Source organism: Podarcis gaigeae, assembly GCF_964106915.1.
Source record: "Podarcis gaigeae genome assembly, chromosome: 3".
Lineage (NCBI taxonomy): Eukaryota > Metazoa > Chordata > Lepidosauria > Squamata > Lacertidae > Podarcis > Podarcis gaigeae.
The window spans coordinates 19,609,650-19,632,180 of NC_139680.1; the positions used below are offsets into that span (position 1 = coordinate 19,609,650).

Sequence of the window (22,531 nt, forward strand, 5' to 3'; positions counted from 1 at the left end):
TAGCTTTACTTAGTGATACTGCAGAAACTTGAATTCAGGCAGTTCGTAAGTCGAACTTTGCAGGCTCACAATTCCTAAATGTATGTTGAACGCTGGCTTTATTCCCAGAAACTTTATATATATTTTTGTTTTTCAAACCAATATGGGTTTTGAGCTAATGTATATTTTATCTGCCTGTGTGGCACACAAACTCACCATTTTTGTGCATGTTCATATGCTACCTGCTGTAACCCTTTACTTTATGAAGGAAATGGAAAAAGTTGTTTGCACTTGTTCTGTCTCTGCAAGCTAAAACACTCCCCTTAAAATCCTATTTCACTGGATGCTGGAACTAGACACCCTCCCATTCACTCCAAACAGAGGAAAGATGCAAAAAGCTGCTCTCTGGGGTAGCTCAGTCAGTAGAGCATGAGTTTCTCAAGCTTGGGTTTCCGGCTGTTGTTGGACTACAATGCCCATCATCCCTGGGCACTGCTCCTGCTAGCTAGGGATGATGGGCGTTGTAGTCCAACCACAGCTGGAAACCCAAGCTTCAAAGCCACTGGACTGGGGTGTGGCAGGAGGTTCATCTTGCCTACTGGCGACCTATACAGCAAAGATTCCCTCTGATCCCTTGCAGCTTGTCAGCAGTCACCGAACCTTGGTGATGCAGCACAAGGCATAGGCACAGTGCAGAATAAGCCTGCCATTAAAAATAGGATTAGAAGTCATGTTTTTAACGGCCCGTGTGGAACAAGAACTGTGTTTTCCTAAAATCTCACAGTAAAGCAAAGTTTGCTTTCTCATCCCAGAGGGCCATGTCACTGCTCTGATTAACAGTCAGAAACAACATTTTGCATTTGGTCAATGTTTGTGGACACGGTCCACGAGCTACAGATAGGCACCCCTCAGAAGAATTTCCTAATTGCAGCCACTAAATTCCTTTTATTCCCCCTGCAGTGAAATTTCACCTTTCCATGAATGCAGTGCTTCAGCAAATGCCAAAGCAACTTTTCAAGGTTCCAACTCGAGCACCTGTAGCAAGATGCTTGCCTTACGCAAAAGGGAAAACCAAACATGTTCTCTTCACAATGCAATCAAGTGCTGTGGTGTATGTGTTTCTGCACGTAAGCGAGAGAAATGGAGCAACAGGTACCATTATCCACTGGCACCAATAGCAGAACTCGGTACCTAAGTTTAAGTTTGCGTCAACATCTGAAATACGCACACACAAAAATCCATTACAATAAATCTAAGTTTAGAATTAAATATTCAGCTTTACAGCATAGGTCCAATTTTTGGGGTTCCCATAGGCATCTGGTCTGGCCGTTGAGAAAACAGGATGCGCAAAGGAAACAAATCTAACCAGGGCAGAGAGGGTGAAATGGCTGCTGGGTGATACTGATGACCCTCTCACTTATAAGGTGGCTCTCTGTGCCTTGGCAGCTAGGAAGATTAGAAAGAAAGAACTGGATGGGATGGCGTTCAGTTGCAAAGGGGACTCAGAGATGTAATTTGCACATTTGAGAATTACTTATTATTCTGTGTAATAAGAAAATTTGGTGGATTTGACCATGGTTTTATTGCATATGTAGTGATTGATGTTTTGTTTTTTTGTCTGATGCCATGGTATTTGGCAAGAGCAATTAAATTTTATCTCATGGGAACAGGACGCTGGACTAGATGAAATCTCTAGTGAAACTCTAAAATTGCACTGTGTCCATGAGCCGTGGGCCTGATCCAGCACGTTTCATTCTTATGTTCTGGATAATGGCTTATGGATATGATAAAAGCCAAATCAAACCAGAAGGCGTTGCACTTCTTCTAATAACCTTTCAAATGAGAAAGTAGGCGTTTTATGGCAATCAATCAATCAAACCCATTCAAAACATGTTGAGACGCTAAATTGAGATGCTAGAGAATGCCCTGGGTTGAAATGATAAATGAGAAAGAAAAAAGAAATCTTTGTGAGTAAAAGGCAATATTTTAAATATATATTTCATGATCTCTCTGCAGCAAGGGGAAAAAAAGCTTAAATAGGTCTGCACAAATGTCCCCCTTCCCTATCAAGCCCAATTTCCTTCCAGTGTTTCTAACCTACATGCATATAAAGGCCTCAGGTAAAGAGTACATGCATCTTTCATCTGAGGACAACTATACTGAGAACAACATCACCATGAGGAATATTTAAAGTAAATTGGAATCATTTGTTTTGCTTTGATTGCATTTTCTCATTTGCCTGAGTTGGCCCGTTGCCTCCTGCAATTGCAAAAACCGATCTCCAACACCTTGCAAGGCTTCTTGAGGAAAGCACACAGGCAAGCAGAAAAATTGTGTGGGATTTCTGCACCCACCTATAAACTAAGCAGATAGGACTGCGATGAGCAGGGAGAAGATATATGCATTAATAAGCTGTCATATTTCCTTCACCCTCCTCACCGTTGCAGCCAGCCTTTAGTGTCTTTCAATAAGCAAACAATAGACCAGTATGCATCTTACAAGTGCAAAGCTGAAATGATGACTGTCTTCACAAACTTCCCATTGTTCTTCTTTGGCTAGTCTGTCACTTAAGGGTCAAGCAAGAGCAAACTCAACTACAGCTCAGGGAAAGGGGAGGTGGTAGCCAAACTCAGGTCAACTGCTCCTCTTGGGAAAACCAGTGTGCAACACACAGCATGCTGTCAACAAAAGAAGAAAATGCATTCCTCTGCTATATTGCACAGCACACACAATCAAAGCTTCCAACTGGCCACTTCTGGGCTATCTATACTTTGTCTGGGGTCAGAGGTAGGAAAATAGAGAGCCATCTTCTACTGCTGGTCTATCTAGCTCAAGATGGTCTACAGATAAGTAGCTATTAAGATGTTTCTTGACCCCAGCTCCCATCAACCAGACCACTGGTCATGGCAACTGGGATTGATAGAACTTGGTGTTCAACAACATTTAAGCCAAGTTTGCAGGTTCAATGCCTGTATGAGACAGTTGCATATTTCTGCATTGCAGTGGCTTGGAGTAGATAATCCTTCGACTGCCTTCCAGCTCGAAAATTCTATAATTCTATGATTTAGAGGGTCAAAGGCTCCCTGCTCCTGGTCTACAGGGGGCATCTCTCCAGCATTTTGGATAGGACTCTTTCACTGCCCTGCTCAGAGACTGCCAGGGATTGAATCTACGGCCTTTTGCTTGCAAATTGTGCATCCTACAATTAAGTCATAAACCCCAAAAATGGCATTTTACTATGAGGTGAATAATGGGGGCAAGGTCTGTTGTTTTCAAAATGTGTTCCTGGGAAAACCTTGGGAGTCCTGGAAGACTTATCAGACATTTGGAGCAGCGATACTCGTCCATAGCTGCACAGGTTTTTCAGAGTATGCTAAGCTTTGACCACAGGGTGGGGAGGTAACAGGAAGGTTATGCTTCTGGGAGATCAGTAGTAATAGCATGGAGAGATAGTGGTAACCTCTGCCTGCTCCCAAGAGCAAAGTGAGGCCTGCAGTGTATATAAAAGAAGGCAGGAAATAATTGCCAATGGGGTTTGGCCAGAAGGAGGCGGAGAAATCGGGTCCTCCCTTAAAGAGGGCACGGGTTGCGGTGGGACCTGGCAACCTAACCCTGTGTTGTGGGTGGGTACGTTTGAATAGCCACAACACCCCTTGGTAGGTCCCTTGATGCAGGGTTTAATCAGGCCAATGGAATGCAGGCTAAATGGATCAAGGGACCTATTTCAACCCATGCATGTGACCCAGAGCTTTCGGTGCGTGCATCAGAACACCTGCTCACCTCTCCCTATATTTAGGTCTTGTGCGCTTGACCTTGCTATGCCGTCGTGTGTCGTCTGTCATTGGGACAGGGGCACAGCAGGAATTTTCCTCACTTGGCTGATTGGCTGTTGCCATTTTGACTTCGCCTGCCGCGTAGCAAATCGCCACAACTTGTAAGGTTGCGGATAGACTCTGGTTCAGGTGATAGGGATGGGAGAACACTCTTGCCATCTCTATGTGAAGGGTATTCCGTTAAAGGAATCCAGGGACTCAATGGTTTGGTCAACCCCCAAAAGGGGGTTGCGGCCGTGCCTGAGTCCAGGGGGGCATTTGGGTGGTGGAGTTAGCCCCTTCCTGGCTTTCCGCTTATCCAGGTGTTCACCCTAGGCTGACCTATGCTGGTGCCCTGGGTCAGCGCTACCTGCATGGCAGGGAACTAGTCGAACCAGAGCCTATGCAACCATTCACTTGCTGTAATCAATAAACTTGCAACCTAAATTCTGCCAAAAACCAAACCAAAATTTGAGTCTTGTCTGAATTTATTTAAGGGGAGGTTTAAAGCTCTCAAAACGCAAGGAGCAAAAAAGTGAAAAAGGAACCTATAGAGATTTTTTTTAAAGCAAACAAAACAAAACCACGTACAGTGGTACCTCAAGTTACAAACGCCTCAGGTTCCAAACACTTCAGGTTACAAACACCGATAGCATGGCAGAGTTACCTCGAGTTGAGAACTTTGCCCCATGATGAGAAGGGAAATTGTGTGCCGGTGGTGCAGCGGCAGCAAAAGGCCCCATTAGCGAAAGCAACGCCTCTAGTTAAAAACAGTTTCAGGTTAAGAACTGACCTCCAGAACGAATTAAGTTTGTAACTAGAGGTACCACTGTAAATGAAAGTACCCGGGGCACGGTCAGTTTAATTTTAGTATCTCTTACATATTAAGCCAAGCTATTTTGCAATTCTGTATGCCAGAGGTTTTCAATCTTTTTGAGTTTATGGCACCCTTGACCAACTACATTCTTTCTGTGGCACCCCTGTGGGGCTCAGGAGCCCAGTTAGATCAAGGGTGCAGAGCTGGCACCCTTTTTCGAACACCCTCCCCTGTGTTCCCTCAGCCTCCTCTCCTCTCCTCTCTCCTTGGGAGTCCTCTGGGTAGCCAATGCTGCCACTCCTGCTCTGAGCTGCCTCTCTGTCCCAAAGAGTGGTGCCTCCTCCCACTGTCTGGGAAGCACCCCCGTGGCCACCCCCAAAGGCACCATTTGCCTAGGGAGCTTGTAGCCAGCTGTGCAAGCCTTTGGGAGGCAGAGAAACAAGAGGGCATCATAGGAGGGAGGGAAGGAAAGAGGGACAGAGGCCAGTGTTGCCTGCAGCACCCCTGACCATCATTCAAGGCACCCCAGGGTGCCACAACACCCTGGCTGAAAATCACTGCCTTATGCCATGGGCAGACTGATCTGACGACCCTGCTCAGTGCTATTTTTCGAAAAAAAAGAGAGATGCCAGAACTCACAATGAATGTCTCTCTTGTTCGCTTATAATGACAATGGCGCCCAACTGAGAGGTGCCGGAACCGAGTTCTGGTGAGTTCCGGGTGGGGGGAAAAGGCCGTGACCCTGCTTTCATACCAAAGTTGCCCACTTCTTGAGGGGATTTTACATTCAGAGCTAAATCCCCCCCCCAAAAGCGGACAACACCATTCTGTGGAGAAAAGGGCTGGTATTGACAACGGTATGATAATATCAACTATGAATGGGTCTTAATCAAAAGCAGCAAAAGATTGGAAGAAGACAGAGTGAGGGGAAAGGGAGGGATGGTAGTTTATGGGCTGGAAGATGGGCACAGAGAAGCTTGTGGTATCACAGCTACACACCTTAAAACCTCCAGTCACTTTCATTATGGAAGTCTGAGAAAGAAAGAAAACCAACCGTCACTTTCCTGTTGGACCTTGAGCCTCTCCACCGTACCCAATGGGAAAGTTTCACAATACACTTTTGGAAGGAGAACCAATTCAAGGCAAGTTCTCTCTCTCACACACGCATGCACTCATCCCATACATCACTGCGTTCAGTATACGTGGTGCTGAGCATTAATAATGCCACACAACTTCCTGTAGATGGGAGTACTGGCCACCGATTAAGCCCTCAAATCAGCGCCATGTTAAATGGCAAGGAGAGAATGCCTTTGTGCATACAAAGAGTGCCTTCCCCACAAAATGAGCACCCTGGGGAGCCTTTTCCCAGTCGCAGTTAGAACCAAATTATTCGTTTAATACACGGAGAAGTGGGAAGAGAACCATTTTACAACACTAGGAAGTGACACAGTGAAAGACTAAAAAGGACGGGTTTGTTTAGCCTGGGAAAGAGAAAACTGATGCATATATCCAAAATATATATGCTCTCTTGCTGACCTCAGAGCCATACCTAGGTGATCTTGTGCCCCTGGCAGAACCCCCAGATTGCGTCCCCTAGCCATGGACAAAGTAGCTCTTCTTTCCACCTCTCCTCCAACCTCGCCCCCATTCAATTCACCCTCTGTTTAAAACCATTTTTTATAAGGCAATAATCAATATTTATATTTATGGACATTTTTAAAAGCCGATTTTTGCCCCCCCCCCAATAGCCTGAGCCCCTGATGGGGGCCCACCTCACCCCCCCTCGCTACACCCCTGGCTGACCTACATAGATAAACTAAAAACTAATTATTTCAAATAGCAATTTAGGTGGGACACACTTTTGGAGTTGGCGAGTGAGGCAAAGAGGCTTGCAAATAAAGCCTCTTTCATTATGTTTAAGAGGAATATGCAATTGTGCCCAAGAGGAACAGAAGCGTGGGCTCTCAAAAGGAAGATTCAGGGAAGGAGTTTCCTCCACTGTGCCACATTCTTGTCTCACCTTTCCTTTCCCTCCAGACACTTCCATGAAATTCAGCAATGTGAGTTATCAGTGGTCACTTTGAAATACCCTCACATGGTCCAAAGGGTGTGCGTGTGTAAGAAAAAGTGGTGAGAAACACACCACTGTTACCCAGAAGCAGCAGCAATGGTCAGCTTGCTGCCCAGCTGATGGCAAGAAGCTGAGGAACTGAGCGTGGAAAGCTGGGAGCTTGGTGCCGATAACTCCAAGGTTGCAGGTTCAATCCCCATAAGGGAAAACTGCATATTCCTGCATTGCAGGAGGTTGGACTAGATGATCCTCAGGGGCCTCTCCAACTCTATGAGTCTATGATTTGCAACTAAGGCTCTCAATCCAATCTGTTGGCTTGCCCACCAATTTCTAGCAAGTGTAGGTAAAAGGTAAAAGAGCCCCTAGACAGTTAAGTCTGGTGCAATGGGACACCATGACGGAAGCCATAGCGCACGGAAACACCGTTTACCTTCCCGCCACAGTGGTACCTATTTATCTACTTGTACTGATGTGCTTTCGAAGTGCTAGCTTGGCAGGAGCTGGGACAGAGCAACAGGAGCTCACTCCGTCAAGGGGATTCAAACCGCCAACCTTCTGATTGGCAAGCTCAAGAGGCTCAGTGCTTTAGACCACAGCGTCACCCGTGTCCCAGCAAGTGCAAGGCTTTGTGATGGATAAGAATGGGAAACAGGGCTTTCAAAGCCCCCTCTGCTCCGGGGTCATTTCCCTAGCTTCAAGCGTTATGCTTGGAGTCTTTTCCTGCATCTAGAAGACCTTTTTGCTCCTTAACGCCGCTTGTTCAACGAGGCTGCCATTCAAAGGTTCCTCTGGAGAAATCAGTGGACCCTTGTCCTTCCAGGACTTTGCTTCTCTGAGGTTTTGCTGAGCTGAGCAGTTGCAGTTTTTCCTCCAGCTTTAGCTGGCAAGGATCTTGTATTAATCACACTTACTCAACAACCGATTTGGACAGTTCATTATTATCTGGCACGGAGTGATCCTCACATCTGCATCCTGATTAATAATGCAAGATCTGAATTGCTGACATGCTGATCTCAGCTGCTGTCAGATGCATGTGCTCTGGGGTTCATTTCAGGAGACCTACAAGTCAGCAATGTGAATGTTTCCCCCCGTAAGTTCTCAGGTGTTTGCAAAGCACACGAAAATGCAATGAATGCGTAAGTGTGCCTTAAACAGACTGATGACCTAGAAAAGGCGCAATTATATATCCTTCATCATTGAAACCCGAGCCTTACATTTAACATACCCTTATGTTAAGCCTGTACTAACATGAAGGAAACAGCAGAAAGCCACAAAAGCAAATAAATTAATGCATATAGAATTACAGATGGTTGCTAGATTATTGATTATTGCTATGCGGAGACAGAAAACAGGAGAGGGAGCCTAACAACAGCCGCTCAGAGTGGCTGGGAAAACCCAGCCAGATGGGCGGGGTATAAATAATAAAATCATCATCAGCAATCCCAGACTACATAGTCAAACGTCAAGTATAATGAGAGTTGCATGGGATCTCTGGGATGTTAAGGGAGGGGTAGTTCCTCTGATCATGCTCCTTTTGGAGTAGTATGTCCTCCTTTGGTCCCCACTGCACCACACTGAGCTCTCACCTGCGGCTCCTAAAAGTTGTAAGCATGTGGCAGCGGCCACAACCTGGGGACAGCTTTGACTGGCTGGCTAAATCAGGTGATGGTAGCCGATGGGTCTCAAACCCTCAGTGAGTTAGGGACCTCCCCTGCATGCAAAGACAGGCTCGGGTGGATTGTGAGGATGAGACCACTGGTGGGTCCAACAGCCAAGAAGGCGGTTTCTGCATGTGCTATAGGGGGAAGTAAGGGGCAGGTGGGGCTCGTCAACCTGGGAAGGTAGCCCATCTAGGAGAAGGAAAACGGTGATCCTAAACCTTCCCTGCCTTATGGGATATCTTTGGGAGAGGAAAAGGCTAAGGCGTGAACCCTGAACAAATCTGAAGTGAAGTCCCTGAGGCGGTCGGGTGGTGCCTTGTTTGCCTCCTTAAGGCAATTCCTGCAGCCAAGCTTTGCTCTGCTTTCCTTTGGACCACAACAGCAAGGCCGAGAGAGGGGTCCTGTCATCTGGACAGCCCAGGACCTCCATACACGCTACGCCCAGGCTTGCACCCCTGGAAGTGCACTCCATTGTCTCTCGAGACAGATGGCTGCCTAAAATGTGGAGGCAGAAAACAATATAAGCCAGTGGGAGCCCAACAATATCCAGAAGGTCCACAAGTCCCATCAAGCATAGACAATCATCAGAGATAAGGGGAGTTGAAGCCCAATATGCTTAGTGTCAGACTAGGATGTGGGGGGGTTGATATCCCCACTAAGCCCACTGGGCCATGAAACTACTGGGTGCCCTTGGGCTAGTCAGTACCTCTCAGCTTAACTGACCGCACAGGGAAGGGGAGAACCATGTCCCCTTGAGGTTTTTGGAGAAAAAGGTGGGATATAAATGCAATAAACAAACAAAGAAGCAATTGGAGGATACCCCACCGACTATCCTGATATAAATCGAATATCCAGATAAATGAATTCCCTCTTGCCTAAGTAATATTATAACCAATGTTGTAATAATCTCATTCATCTCACTAAAACAAAACACAAAGTGGTTGTTAAACAGATTGCTTAATGAATTCTGCTTACTACTATTTATTTTACCAGTCATTTGGATTCTAATTCTTCATTTCCCCTTCAGTGTAATGTTGCACTTGGACTACTGCAGCGGAATAACAGACTTTTACTTTTATGTTCTATTTTGGTATGTTTTGCTATTTTAATGTCATGTAACTTCCTAGAAGTGTTTTAAGTGGGTTTTTTAAAAAAAACACTGTAGATTTTTTTTTTTTAAAAAGCACCCAGATGAATCACGAGTAATATTTTATTGAAAAAAACTAGAGAGGGCCAATTCCCTTCACTGAGGTGCTCCAATAGATCTTAGCTATTTCTAAAGTCTTTGCCCCTTTTTATTAGGATTTACAATTACGGTAAATTTTAAAACACAGATATTTCCAAAAGCTGTAGTGATATTCTTTTTGCCATGCATTTTTTTTTTTGCCTGAGTGAGCTGAAAAACAAAGAAGTGATAAAGGGTATTTGGTAGATTCCAGTGAAATCAATGAGACAGAGGCTCGCTCCCAACTCATTTGGTGAACCACAATCTAATTGTTTTTCATTTACAGGATGTAAAACAAGGAAAGCCTCTGATAAATTTCCTGTTTTAAGAGTTCTGCTTTAATTGGACCCTGTAGAATATCAAGACCAAACTTGATAGCCTTTAAAGATATGAGAACAGAATAAATATATTCTGTGAGAGTAGCTTGCAGAAGAATAAAGTAATAAACCCAGTCAATAACATCTGTCTCACAATGCTAAAAGTCATCTTCAGTTATCTATAAATAAATGCTAGCTCACAGGTGGTCAATCTGCTCCAACATCTGTGACTCTTCTGGTTGATTGAACTCCACTGCCCTGGGCTGTAAAGTTAAAAAGAACCTCAAAAGCTAGAAAATGTTTTCTATCAGTTTCAAGTGGGATTTACCCACTTCAAACCTCCTTTCAGCATTCCTTTGTGTCTCAAGAACTAGCATATGTCCAAACCAAGAGTTGAATTTGTTATTGCAAATGGTGATAAAAACCTCACATAATCTTCTGCTTATTTGTCTATGGGTCAGGTCCACCCATTCAGCCCATCAGCTTCCACTTGTGCAACAGGATTCCCCCCTCCCTCTCTCCCTGCACCCCCCAATTTGGCTGGGAGCATCCAGGAAAAACCCCAGAACAGCACATCCGTGTGGGGTGGAATCATTTCATCTGGCAAGCTGAAATGCTTCAGCTGATGGAAAGTATAGAAAAACACAAGGTTCAATTCCATCCAGTGACATAGCATGGGTTGCCAGCAGTCGGGGCAAGGCAAATATCCTCAGCACCACCCGCTGATAGGCTGGAATGAAGGGGCAATAGCTTGGCGGCCTACCTGAGTGGCAGCCATGGCATCCCATGAGTGGAGAGCACAGTGGAGAGCGGGACGGGGGATTGGCCGGGGGTGGGTATCTTTCTAAAGCCCATGCAGAGGGCACCCTAGCCACTGGTCACCACCGAAATCTGCTCTTCAATTTGCTCACACGAACATCGGGAGATTTTCTATGTGAGGGGGACAGTGTGCTACTTTTTATTGAATTATCACTACCAAAGCAACTACCACTGTGGCCCTGCCCACACTATCTTATTGAAATCTCGAGGGTAGGATACATGATAGTTACAGAATTCTTTTGTGCCTGAAGAAATTCTTCACTGAAGAATTATGTTTTTATCTTTAATGTTCTGTAATGTGTTTTTAATGTTGTATACCACCTTGGGAATCTTTTGATAAAGGGTGGTATATTATTATTATATTATGCCTCATTTATACTTACCTTAAGCTCTCATCATTTTTTTAAAAATTGGCAAGCGGAAGAGATAAAAAGCAGACTGAGATTCAGTAGCTGCTGGGACTGGATTCTCTTTTTCAAACATTTAATATGTCTTGTTTAGAAGCTAAATAATTAGCATTAATTAACATTGCTGCGTAACTGAGTTCACACTTCACTGAAACAAGTAGGTTCAATTCACACTCAAATATTACCCATTTCCCAAAATGAAAAATTATGCAAGCATCACAAGAATGGGTACATGTTTAAAATGTATTTCTGCATCTCCGCAAGGAGTGCAGTGATACAATTTTTAAAAATGAGATCATCTGTTTCTGGGAGACAGTCACGTAGGAGGGCAGGGTAATCCTTTAAGCCTGGGTTATATCACAAGGCTTTAAAATGAATCAATTTAATTGATGAGAAAAGGTGACCTATGATCACATACACAGTTAACACCTTTGATGACAGACATGGGAACAGTGATACAACTGTACCTTGGTTCTCAAATGCCTTGGCTCCCAAACGCCGAAAACCTGGAAGCAAGTGTTCCGGTTTTCGAACGTTTTTTGGAAGTCGAATGTTTGTGACTATTGTTTCTGGGGTGCCTGTACCAATCAGAAGTTGGCTTTTCCAGGAGGTTTGGGAAGGGACAGAGAGCAGCCCGTCAGTCCCTTCCCCCACCTCCTCGGAGAAAAGCCCCCAAGAGCCGCACACACGCTCCACACGGCTTTTTAAATGAAGCGCTGAGCAGAGCCTCCCCCTGCATTCGCTCCAGAAAAAGAAGAAGAAGAAGAGGAGGAGGAGTTTGGATTTGATATTCCGCTTTATCACTACCCGAAGGAGTCTCAAAGCGGCTAACATTCTCCTTTTCCTTCCTCCCTCACAACAAACACTCTGTGAGGTGAGTGGGGCTGAGAGATTTCAGAGAAGTGTGACTAGCCCAAGGTCACCCAGCAGCTGCATGTGGAGGAGCGGAGACGCGAACCCAGTTCACCAGATTACGAGTCCACCACTCTTAACCACTACACGACACTGGTAACGCATACACATTTCCCCTTACTTTTTAGGAGCGAAAAATACGGTAACTTCCTACTGGATAGGCGTGCCAACTCCCGGGACACCCCCCCCCCTCAATATCTGCTGGAAGGGGGCCGGGGCCCCTCAATGTCGAGGAGGCTGAGCATGGTGCAGTTCAGCGGCTGGCTTCTCCTGAGTGCAAGAAAGGAAGCTACACCACTCTGCGCTCTGGGCTTGGCCTCCTCCCAACAATGCAACATCACGCATCACGTGCATGATGTCACATGTGCGCAATGTACCCCCGGCACCCACAATCTTGGACGCAAGACGGTGCCTCTGTTACGGGAATGCTTTCAAGTAATGTGTGGAAGCACGCTGAAGACATACTTCAATCCTTGGCTCCAGGCAACCAGTAATTTATGTGACAAAATCACACCCATCCTTCCTTATCTGCATTAAAGTACCGCAAAGAGAAGCCGGGATTATCCTAACAGCAGCAGCAAGAGCTTTGATGTCATGATCCGCCCACATGACAATACCCACTTGTTGGATGTCCTATTTTCACGAGGCCTTAGAGGTGTAAACCGCCTCTTCCCATATGAACCTACCCGGTCCCTGAGATCATCTTCTGAGGCCCTCCTTCGTGTGCCTCCTCCTCCAGAGGTCCGGAGGGTAGCAACACAAGAAGGGGCCTTCTCTGCAGTGCCTCCCCGTCTGTGGGATGCTCTCCCCAGGGAAGTTCGCCTGGCGCCTTCATTATACACCTTTAGACGCCAGGCAAAAACATTCCTTTTTAACCAGACCTCTGGTTGACCTGATCAACATCCTATACCCTTTTAAAATGTGGCTCTTTGCAATATTTTGCTTATATTTTGTAATTATTATGTTAAATAAAATTATCAAAATAAAATAAAATGTGGCTCTTTTTTGGGGGGGGTATTATTGGGTTACTGCTTTTGGTGTGATTTATATGTTGTGGTCTTGTTGTGAACCGCCCTGAGACCTCCGGGTATAGGGCAATGTATAAGTTGAATAAATAATAATAATGATGGCGAGGATGACGATGATGATGATGATAAACCTAGGCTTGCCATACATCTGGATTTTCCCGGATACGTCCTCTTTTTCATGGTTAAAAGTTCCGTCTGGGCGGATTTTTAAGATACAGTAAAATATCAGTTTTTTTGGTTTTGTTTTGTTGACTGGCCTGGTGGCGGCGGCAAGAGAACACAGGCAGGCAAGCAACGGTGGTGGCAGGGGCTGGAGATAACAACAGCAGCAGCGGTGGCAGGAGAAAGAGGATGGAGGCCTGAGAGAGAGGGTGCAGAACTGAAAATAGGTTGGCAGGAGGAAGAGGCAGGGGCAGCAGGCGGGAGTAGCTGCTTGGATCCCGGTCACGAGGAGGAGACTGTGGTGCGTGGAGGAATATCAGTGACTGATTGAGGGGAAAGCAGGTGGGCGGGAGTGTGAATGGGTCCTTGCGTAGTGGGGGGGGGGAGATGCACGAGGGTTGGCCATGGACGCTTGGAACAATTGGCGCTGCAAGGGGTGTATGGGGAAGGACGTGCAAGATGCTGGGTGTTAAAAGCGAGGGGTTGTGCAGAGAGAGGGTCCCTGGGTTTGGCTAGGAGGGTGCTGGAGAGGGTGGCCAGAGGCCCAAGGGACTGGAAAGCGGAGAGGGAGGAGGGAGGAGGAAGCGGGGCTGTGGGGCCTTTGTGTAGGGCAAGGACGATGCACAAGGAGTTGCCAGCAGCGAGAGCCAGTGTGGTGTAATGGTTAAGAGCGGTAGTCTCGTAATCTGGGGAACCGGGTTCGCGTCTCCGCTCCTCCACATGCAGCTGCTGGGTGACCTTGGGCCAGTCACACTTCTTTGAGGTTTCTCAGCCCCACTCACCTCACAGAGTGTTTGTTGTGGGGGAGGAAGGGAAAGGAGAATGTTAGCCGCTTTGAGGCTCCTTAAAGGGAGTGAAAGGCGGGATATCAAATCCAAACTCTTCTTCTTCTTCTTCAGCTAGGGGAAACGACTTCTGCTAAGGCATAGGAAGGCTTTGGTACCAACAAAAGAAGAGTGGCAGATGAAAATGATGGACTTTGCACAACTGGCAAAGCTGACTGGGAAAATCTGAAACCAGCAGAATCAAGTATTCCAAAAAGATGAGTAAATTTATACAATATTTGAAAGATCAGTTGTAAGCAATTAACAACACTAGTAGGGTTATATGAAGATTTGTAATGAGAATTTTTTTACCTTTCTATATTTATTTACATTTTGAGGTATTTTGTGATAGTCTTACTAGAACTGGAAAATATAGAAAATGCTGTGATATAAAGGTTAATTTTAAAAGCCAAGAGGTGGGAGGGAAGGAAGTCGATAGGCTCTAAAGAGGTTAAAGTGGATAATAATGATGTGATTATATATGTTTAAACGGAAAATTAATAAAAAATATTATTTTAAAAAGGGCTAGGAAGGCTTTGATTTTAGGGAATGAGAGAGGACTGGGGGAATCTGGAGTCGCATCACCAGGTGATGCAGAAGGTGCATTTGTGGCAAGGGGAATTTCAGCTGGTATGGTTGGAGTCTGCTAGTTTGTCCTCTTTTTTGCTCTTCAAATTATGGCAACCCTGTGTAAACCTCGTTACATGGAAGCTTCATTTGTGCATCTCCATTCCGAAGTATATAGACTGTGCAAGTCTAGTGTACAAATGCCCCCCATGTAAATATGGTAAGTAAGATGGGCAGATGTCAGGGGCGTTGAAAGGGGGCGGGGACAGCTGGCGTTATCACAGTAATAATAATAATAATAATAATAATAATAATAATAATAATAATTTATTATTTGTACCCCGCCCATCTGGCTGGGTTTCCCCAGCCACTCTGGGCGGCTTCCAACAGAGATGAAAAATACACTAAAATGTCACATATTAAAAACTTCCCTGAACAGGGCTGCCTTCAGATGTCTTCTGAATGTCAGGTAGTTGTTTATCGCTTTGACATCTGATGGGAGGGCATTCCACAGGGTGGGCGCCACTACCGAGAAGGCCCTCTGCCTGGTTCCCTGTAACTTGGCCTCTCGCAGTGAGGGAACCGCCAGAAGGCCCTCGGAGCTGGACCTCAGTGTCCGGGCAGAACGATGGGGGAGGAGACGCTCCTTCAGATATACTGGACCGAGGCCATTTAGGGCTTTAAAGGTCAGCACCAACACTTTGAATTGTGCTCGGAAACATACTGGGAGCCAATGTAGGTCTTTCAAGACCGGTGTTATATGGTCTCGGCGGCCGCTCCCAGTCACCAGTCTAGCTGCCGCATTCTGGATTAGTTGTAGTTTCCGGGTCACCTTCAAAGGTAGCCCCACGTAGAGCGCATTGCAGTAGTCCAAGCGGGAGATAACCAGAGCATGTACCACTCTGGCGAGACAGTCTGCAGGCAGATAGGGTCTCAGCCTACGTACCAGATGGAGCTGGTAAACAGCTGCCCTGGATACAGATTTGACCTGTGCCTCCATGGACAGCTGTGAGTCCAAAATGACTCCCAGGCTGCGCACCTGGTCCTTCAGGGGCACAGTTACCCCATTCAGGACCAGGGAATCCTCCACACCTGCCCGCCTCCTGTCCCCCAAAAACAGTACTTCTGTCTTGTCAGGATTCAACCTCAGTCTGTTAGCCACCATCCATCCTCCAACCGCTTCCAGACACTCACACAGGACCTTCACCGCCTTCACTGGTTCTGATTTAAAAGAGAGGTAGAGCTGGGTATCATCTGCATACTGATGAACACCCAGCCCAAACCTCCTGATGATCCCTCCCAGCGGCTGCATGTAGATGTTGAAAAGCATGGGGGAGAGGACAGAACCCTGAGGCACCCCACAAGTGAGAGCCCAGGGGTCCGAACACTCATCCCCCCCCACCACTTTCTGAACATGGCCCAGGAGGAAGGGGCGGAACCACTGTATGACAGTGCCCCCAGCTCCCAGCCCCTCAAGACGGTCCAGAAGGATGCCCAAATAATTCAGATAGAACACTTGCATGTCACTCAGAATAAAGACAGGATTCGTCTCTGTTACCCCAACTATGCAAAGGATTGTTTTCTTCCATATCACCCACCAAAAAGCAGTTACGGCTTTCAGCAATGTTCTATAATTCCCCCAAATCATGCTTTTTCATAGCCGCTTGTGCATGCGCAGACGCTCAAAACGACACCAAGCGCATGCACAGAAGCACTGAACGTCACCCGGGCACGCACATATGCGCGGACACAGGTTACGTTTGCTTCTAGATGCGAATGGGGCTCCGGAACGGATCCCATTCGCATCTAGAGGTACCACTGTAGTGCAATGATTAGAGAAACCTAGAGAGTGACTAAAATAATGTTACATTCTAGTTCAGAAAATTAAAATGCAGCAGCTTAAAAAAACAAAACAAAAACAAACAAACCCACAGTGCATTTAAGACTAAACCAAAACTGGAATACTATAATAAAGGAATATAGTGAAAGCACTCACAAGCACACAAACAAATGATCCAGCTACTAAACTACACATATGAGCTTGAGCTCTACTGGGAATAAAATATTCCAGTAACAATAAGAAAAGAGACAGAAACACAAGTTTCTTATTATCACACTTCATATGTCATAAAACATAACAGCTAACTTATTTCTGGCAAAGGGACAGGACTTGCGTAACAATTTGGCTTACACAAATATTTTCTATTGTTGAGCACATCTTAAATGCGGCGTGTCGTAAGTTAACTTCAAGCAAACTGGGCTCTCTCAAAGTGTCCTAAACATACCTTATAGTTTCAACACACTAGCAAATCATTACTCTGCCAGCAGCATCCATGGAGCCAGGTAAAAGAGAGAGAAAAGACAACTCAACCATTCAAATATAATTGAAACCAGGTAGTACTATGTGAGCAAAATATCCTAGCCAAAGAAGCATTCTTATTTTCTAGTTTACTCCACTGCTTAATATTGAATGTAATTATTAACTTCCCCACCCCCTGAGGGTTACAAAAACAACTCTTTTGTGGAAACCTAAGCTTTCTAGTTGGACTGACCATCATGTATTATGTATAAAATATATGATATGGTCATGATACACTGTTTTGTAGATCTGGTCAGAGCTTGGATGGGTAAGCACTGGTAATGACATGTTCACTGCCCAGGGTTCCATGTAAGCTGCTTTGAGGGTTGCCTGTTTGTCTGTTTTACATTCAAATGGTGTTTACAGGTTATACTACTACTATTATTTGTACCCCGCCCAAAGGACTGGGTTGCACCAGCCACGCTGGGCGGCTCCCAATAGAATATTAAAAACACGACAAAACATCAAACATTAAAAACTTCCCTAAACAGGGCTGCCATCAAATGTTTTCTAAAAGTCAGATAGTTGTTTATTTCTTTGACATCTGACATCCACAGGGCGGGCGCCACTACCGAGAAGGCTCTCTGCCTGGTTCCTTGTAACCTCACTTCTCACAGTGAGGAAACCGCCAGAAGGCCGTCGGAGCTGGAATTCAGTGTCTGGGATGAAGGATGGGGGTGGAGACGCTCCTTCCAGTATACTGGGCTGAGGCCATTTAGGGCTTTAAAGGTCAGCACCTACACTGTGAATTGTGCTTGGAAACATACCGGGAGCCAATGAAGATACTTCAGGACGGATATTATATGGTCCCAGCGGCCGCTCGCAGTCACCAGTCTAGATGCTGCATTCTTGATTAGTTGTAGTTTCCGGGTTACCTTAAAAGGTAGTCCCACGAAGAGTGCATTGCAGTAGTTCAAGTAGGAGATAACTAGGGCATGTAGCATTCTGGTGAGACAATGCTCAGGCAGCTAGAGTCTCAGCTGGCATACCAAATGGAGCTGGTAGACAGCTGCCCTGGACCCAGAATTAACCTGCACTTCCATGGGCAGTTGTGTGTTCAAAATAACCCTGAGGTGTCACCTCATTCAGGGCCAGGAAACCCCCCCGCCCACACCTGTCCCCAAGAAACAGCATTTTCATCTTGTTGGGATTCAACTTCAATCCGTTATGAAATAAGGAAAATAAGTTCTGAAATAAGTAAAATAAATAAATAATAAGGGTTTTTTTTTAATGCAACACAAATAAATAAAAAATAGGTCGGTCCTGTTTGCAAGCTCAGTTACCACAAAAGGGTTAATCCTAACCTTTGAGTGCAACCAGAAACCATTCTTAACCTGAGGTGCCACTTTAGCTAATGGGCCTTCTGGTGCTGCCGCGCCACCGCCGCGCGATTTCTGTTCTCATCCTGAGGTAAAGTTCTTAACCTGAGATAATACTTCCGGGTTAGCAGAGTCTGTAACCCAAAGTGTTTGTAACCCAAGGTGTTTGTAACCCAAGGTACCACTGTATATAAATGGAATAAATAACAATAGTAATAATAATCATTTACAGATTGTGATGTCAACTTTTTCACATTTATACCCTACGTAATCATTAGATCGGGATGTGGGTGGCGCTGTGGGTTAAACCACAGAGCCTAGGACTTGCCAATCAGAAGGTCGGCGGTTCTAATCCCCCTGATGGGGTGACCTCCCGTTGCTCAGTCCCTGCTCCTGCCAACCTAGCAGTTTGAAAGCACGTCAAAGTGCAAGTAGATAAATAGGTACCGCTCCGGCGGGAAGGTAAACGGCGCTTCTGTGCGCTGCTCTGGTTCGCCAGAAGCAGCTTAGTCATGCTGGCCACATGACCTGGAAGCTGTATGCCGGCTCCCTCGGCCAATAAAGAGAGATGAGCGCCGCAACCCCAGGGGTCCCTTTACCTTTACCTTTAATCATTAGATCATCAGACTTCTGCACTAAATATGAGCAAAAGCATTACCAAACCATCAAATAAACCAACAGGTTTCTCAGCCCATCTTGAGCAAACGAAAACAGTTGCTAGAAAATTACACAGTGTGTGGAGAAAGGTCAAGGGGAGGGGAGGGGAGGGGAGGGGATGGCAAGAGGTCAACATGTTCAGGCATCTCTGACATACCTCCACATCTTGTGCGCGCTTCATCATTTCAATGATTATGTGGGCACCGATGGAATGGCCAATGAGCACAAGCTTCACATCTTTTGGTACATTCTTTCGAATAAAGCTCAACTTGTGTTCTATTTGTCCACGAAGTCCAAAGCCATCATCTAGTTTATTAACATCCGTCTCTGCAAAGAACCCCAAAACATATTTCATTTCCTTTGCTTTGAAGAGGTTTAATCTCATTCATTCTAGCTTCTTACGACCATTCTTTGAAAAGACCGCCAAAACATTTTGCAACTTATTTTAAGATGACATTAGCGGTGATGAGTGATTGATTAAGGAACGAAAGGACCAAGTTCTCTTGAGAAAGGCCAACTTTATGCCATGGGATTCCATGTACAACAAGGGTGCCCTCCATCAAGAGTGGACTACAACTGCCCTCAGCGTCAGCTAGTGCGGTCAATGGTCAGGGATAAGGGTAGCCATAGTCCAAAACTTGTGGAAGGCACCATGTTGGCTACCTCTGACATACAACATTACCTAAACCGTATTTTTTGCTCTATAAGACTCACTTTTTCCCTCCTAAAAAGTAAGGGGAAATGTTCACACGTCTTATGGAGTGAATGCAGGCTGCGCAGCTATCCCAGAAGCCAGAACAGCAAGAGGGATTGCTGCTTTCACTGTGAAGCGATCCCTCTTGCTGTTCTGGCTTCTGAGATTCAGAATTTTGTTTTCTTGTTTCCCTCCTCCAAAAACTAGGTGCGTCTTGTGGTCTGGTGTGTCTTATAGAGCGAAAAATATGGTACCTAAAATTATGGCAGCTCCATGCTGTGACTTCTCCCGTACATGGAATTACATTCCATGGAAGGGCATATATAGGGCTTTAAAAGCTGACTCACGAACTCTCTCCTTGTTCCCGAGGAAAACTCTCACCCCACTTTAGCAATGTTCACAAAGGAAATACCCCGTGTGTCATAATGGATGGAATTCCAGACTAATACACGTCCTATACACATTTACCTGGAAGCAAACCCCCTTGAATTCCAATGGACTTGCTTCTGAGCAAGTGTGGCCAGGGAAACCCAGCCAGATGGTTGGGGTAGAAATAAATTATTATTATTATTATTATTATTATTATTATTATTATTATTATTATTATTCTACTATTAAGACCCAGGTTCAGATCTCCACTATGCCATAAACCTCACAGAGGCCTAGCCACCAATTCTTATGGGGGGATTGGTGGTTGTGGGGTGGGGTGGGGGGCATGGAGGAAACTGTTGAATGGTCTCTTTAAATTTGAAGGTTCATTATTGTTCCACAAGATGTGTATTTCTTTAAAGGCCAGAGCAAATAACGTGACCTAGTTTTACAGCTGTGAAGCAGAATAGCAGGTGCTGTTAAATTGTGGTAATTAGGCTTTTGGGTATGTTATATAAAAGGGTGGCACTGTGGATTAAACCACAGAGCCTAGGACTTGCAGATCGGAAGGTTGGCGGTTCGAATCCCCATGATGGGGTGAGCTCCCGTTGCTCAGTCCCTGCTCCTGCCAACCTAGCAGTTCGAAAGCACGTCAAAGTGCAAGTAGATAAATAGGTACCGCTCTGGCGGGAAGGTAAACTGCGTTTCCATGAGCTGCTCTGGTTCGCCAGAAGTGGTTTAGTGATGCTGGCCACATGACCCGGAAGCTGTGCGCCGGCTCCCATGGCCAATAAAGCGAGATGAGCGCCGCAACCCCAGAGTCGGTCACGACTGGACCTAATGGTCAGGCGTCCCTTTACCTTTACAGTATATAAAGAGCAGCATCTACCCTGGGGAATGGGTCATGCTTATTGACATATTGTAATTTAGTGTAAAAGGAGTTTTTGTTTTTGTTATTAAAACCTAGCAAAAGTTATTTTGTGTTTCTGGAATGTGTGGTCTCCCCAGCATGCTTTCTGTAGTGCAACAAATCTGCAAAATAGCCAACAGAAACTACATAACCTGCCCTGAGATGACTTGCTGTAACCAGCTGTATAGGTCTGCCTGTGATAAAATGTTTGGAACTTTAATACCATATTCAGCACATGAAGAAATATAATGGCAATGAGAGGAAGTCAATGATCATTATGATCATCCATCAGCACAAGCGTTTCTGCTTGGCCCATGGAATGATCTCCCTTCTCTTTTCCCCCATGGGCTGTTCAGGGGATTCTCCTGGTCATCCATAGTTGGTGGGGGGCACAAGAGGAGAAGGGAGAAGCCCTGTTGTGCTAGCACAACTATCTAACAGAATCGGGGCCCATGTTTGCTGTCACGAAGTCCCATCTCCTGCATCAAAGAAGCCACCCTCAACTATACCTCTGGATTTTTTAAAACAACAACAACAGTGGTATACAAAATATAACTGTTGGGTATAAAATATGTGCTTCAATGTTGTCTTCTAATGACGGATTTTCAGCTTCTTGTTTAAACCTTCAGCAAAGGAAGTGAGGTTCCTACAGAAAGAGCTCTGAGCAGGCCAATTAACGCAGTTATTAAAGCTGCTCATTGTCACACCGCGGCGGTATTTATGTCTTGTTAAAGGAATACTGGCAAAGTGGATAAGGGCACGGAGAAAAAGAAGTATAAGAATGCACACACCCGCCGCAAAATGAGAAGCAACATTTTCATCTACAAGGCTTTAAACAGGTAATGGAAAATGATAAGGTTAGTTCTGGGCCTAAGGCTGAAACACTGTTTTCAAACTAATGTCTGTTTTTTAGTCCAAGTTGCTTCATTTTTTAAAAAATGTATTCCATAGCCTTGTCATGCACACGAATTCACTGACCACCTAATTCCCAAACTTGGGCTTCCAGCTGTTTTTGGACTACGACTCCCATCATCCCTAGCTAGTAGGATCAGTAGTCAGGGGTGATGGGAACTGTAGTCCCAAAACAGCTGGAGACCCAAGCTTGGGAATCCCTGATCATTTATCCCATTCAAAGTATACGTGCAGTATGGAACATGATACATAAGATCCATTGAGTCACGGAAGATAACAATTTCCGTACATGCTTTAATGATGGCAAATCTCATCCATCCTCTTTTGCCTCATCAACCCAGCAATATCATTTAGCTGAATGATACATGGTTCAGCCATACAATCAGATATTTAGGTAAAAAAGGAGTTTTAAGCTGCAGCCCTGTGCAATAATTTTTGCTAGCTATTTCCCCCAAATTGCAGTTGTGTATACCGCTTTTATGGAGATTCACCTTTTACACATTCTGCATCACAGAATTCGAATAATAATAATAATAATAATAATAATAATAATAATAATTTATTATTTGTACTCCGCCCATCTGGCTGGGTTTCCCCAGCCACTCTGGGCGGCTTCCATAGAAACCAAAAATACACTAAAATATCACAGCATGAAATTCAAAGGAGAGCTGCCTTTTGGTTTGTGTCTTGGTTCAGGAACTGCACCTTTG

At 45.3% G+C, this 22,531-nt stretch overlaps 1 protein-coding gene across 2 annotated transcripts in view; it reads right to left on the reverse strand.

Annotated features, from left to right (window-relative positions):
- LDAH (lipid droplet associated hydrolase) overlaps positions 1-22,531 on the reverse strand; it is an 87,591-nt gene that overhangs the window by 39,262 nt on the left and 25,798 nt on the right. For both annotated transcript variants that reach the window (XM_083730776.1, XM_083730775.1), the window contains one exon: positions 19,094-19,263. In XM_083730776.1, coding sequence (XP_083586902.1) covers positions 19,094-19,263 — 170 coding nt within the window. The remainder of the gene's footprint in view (positions 1-19,093; positions 19,264-22,531) is intronic.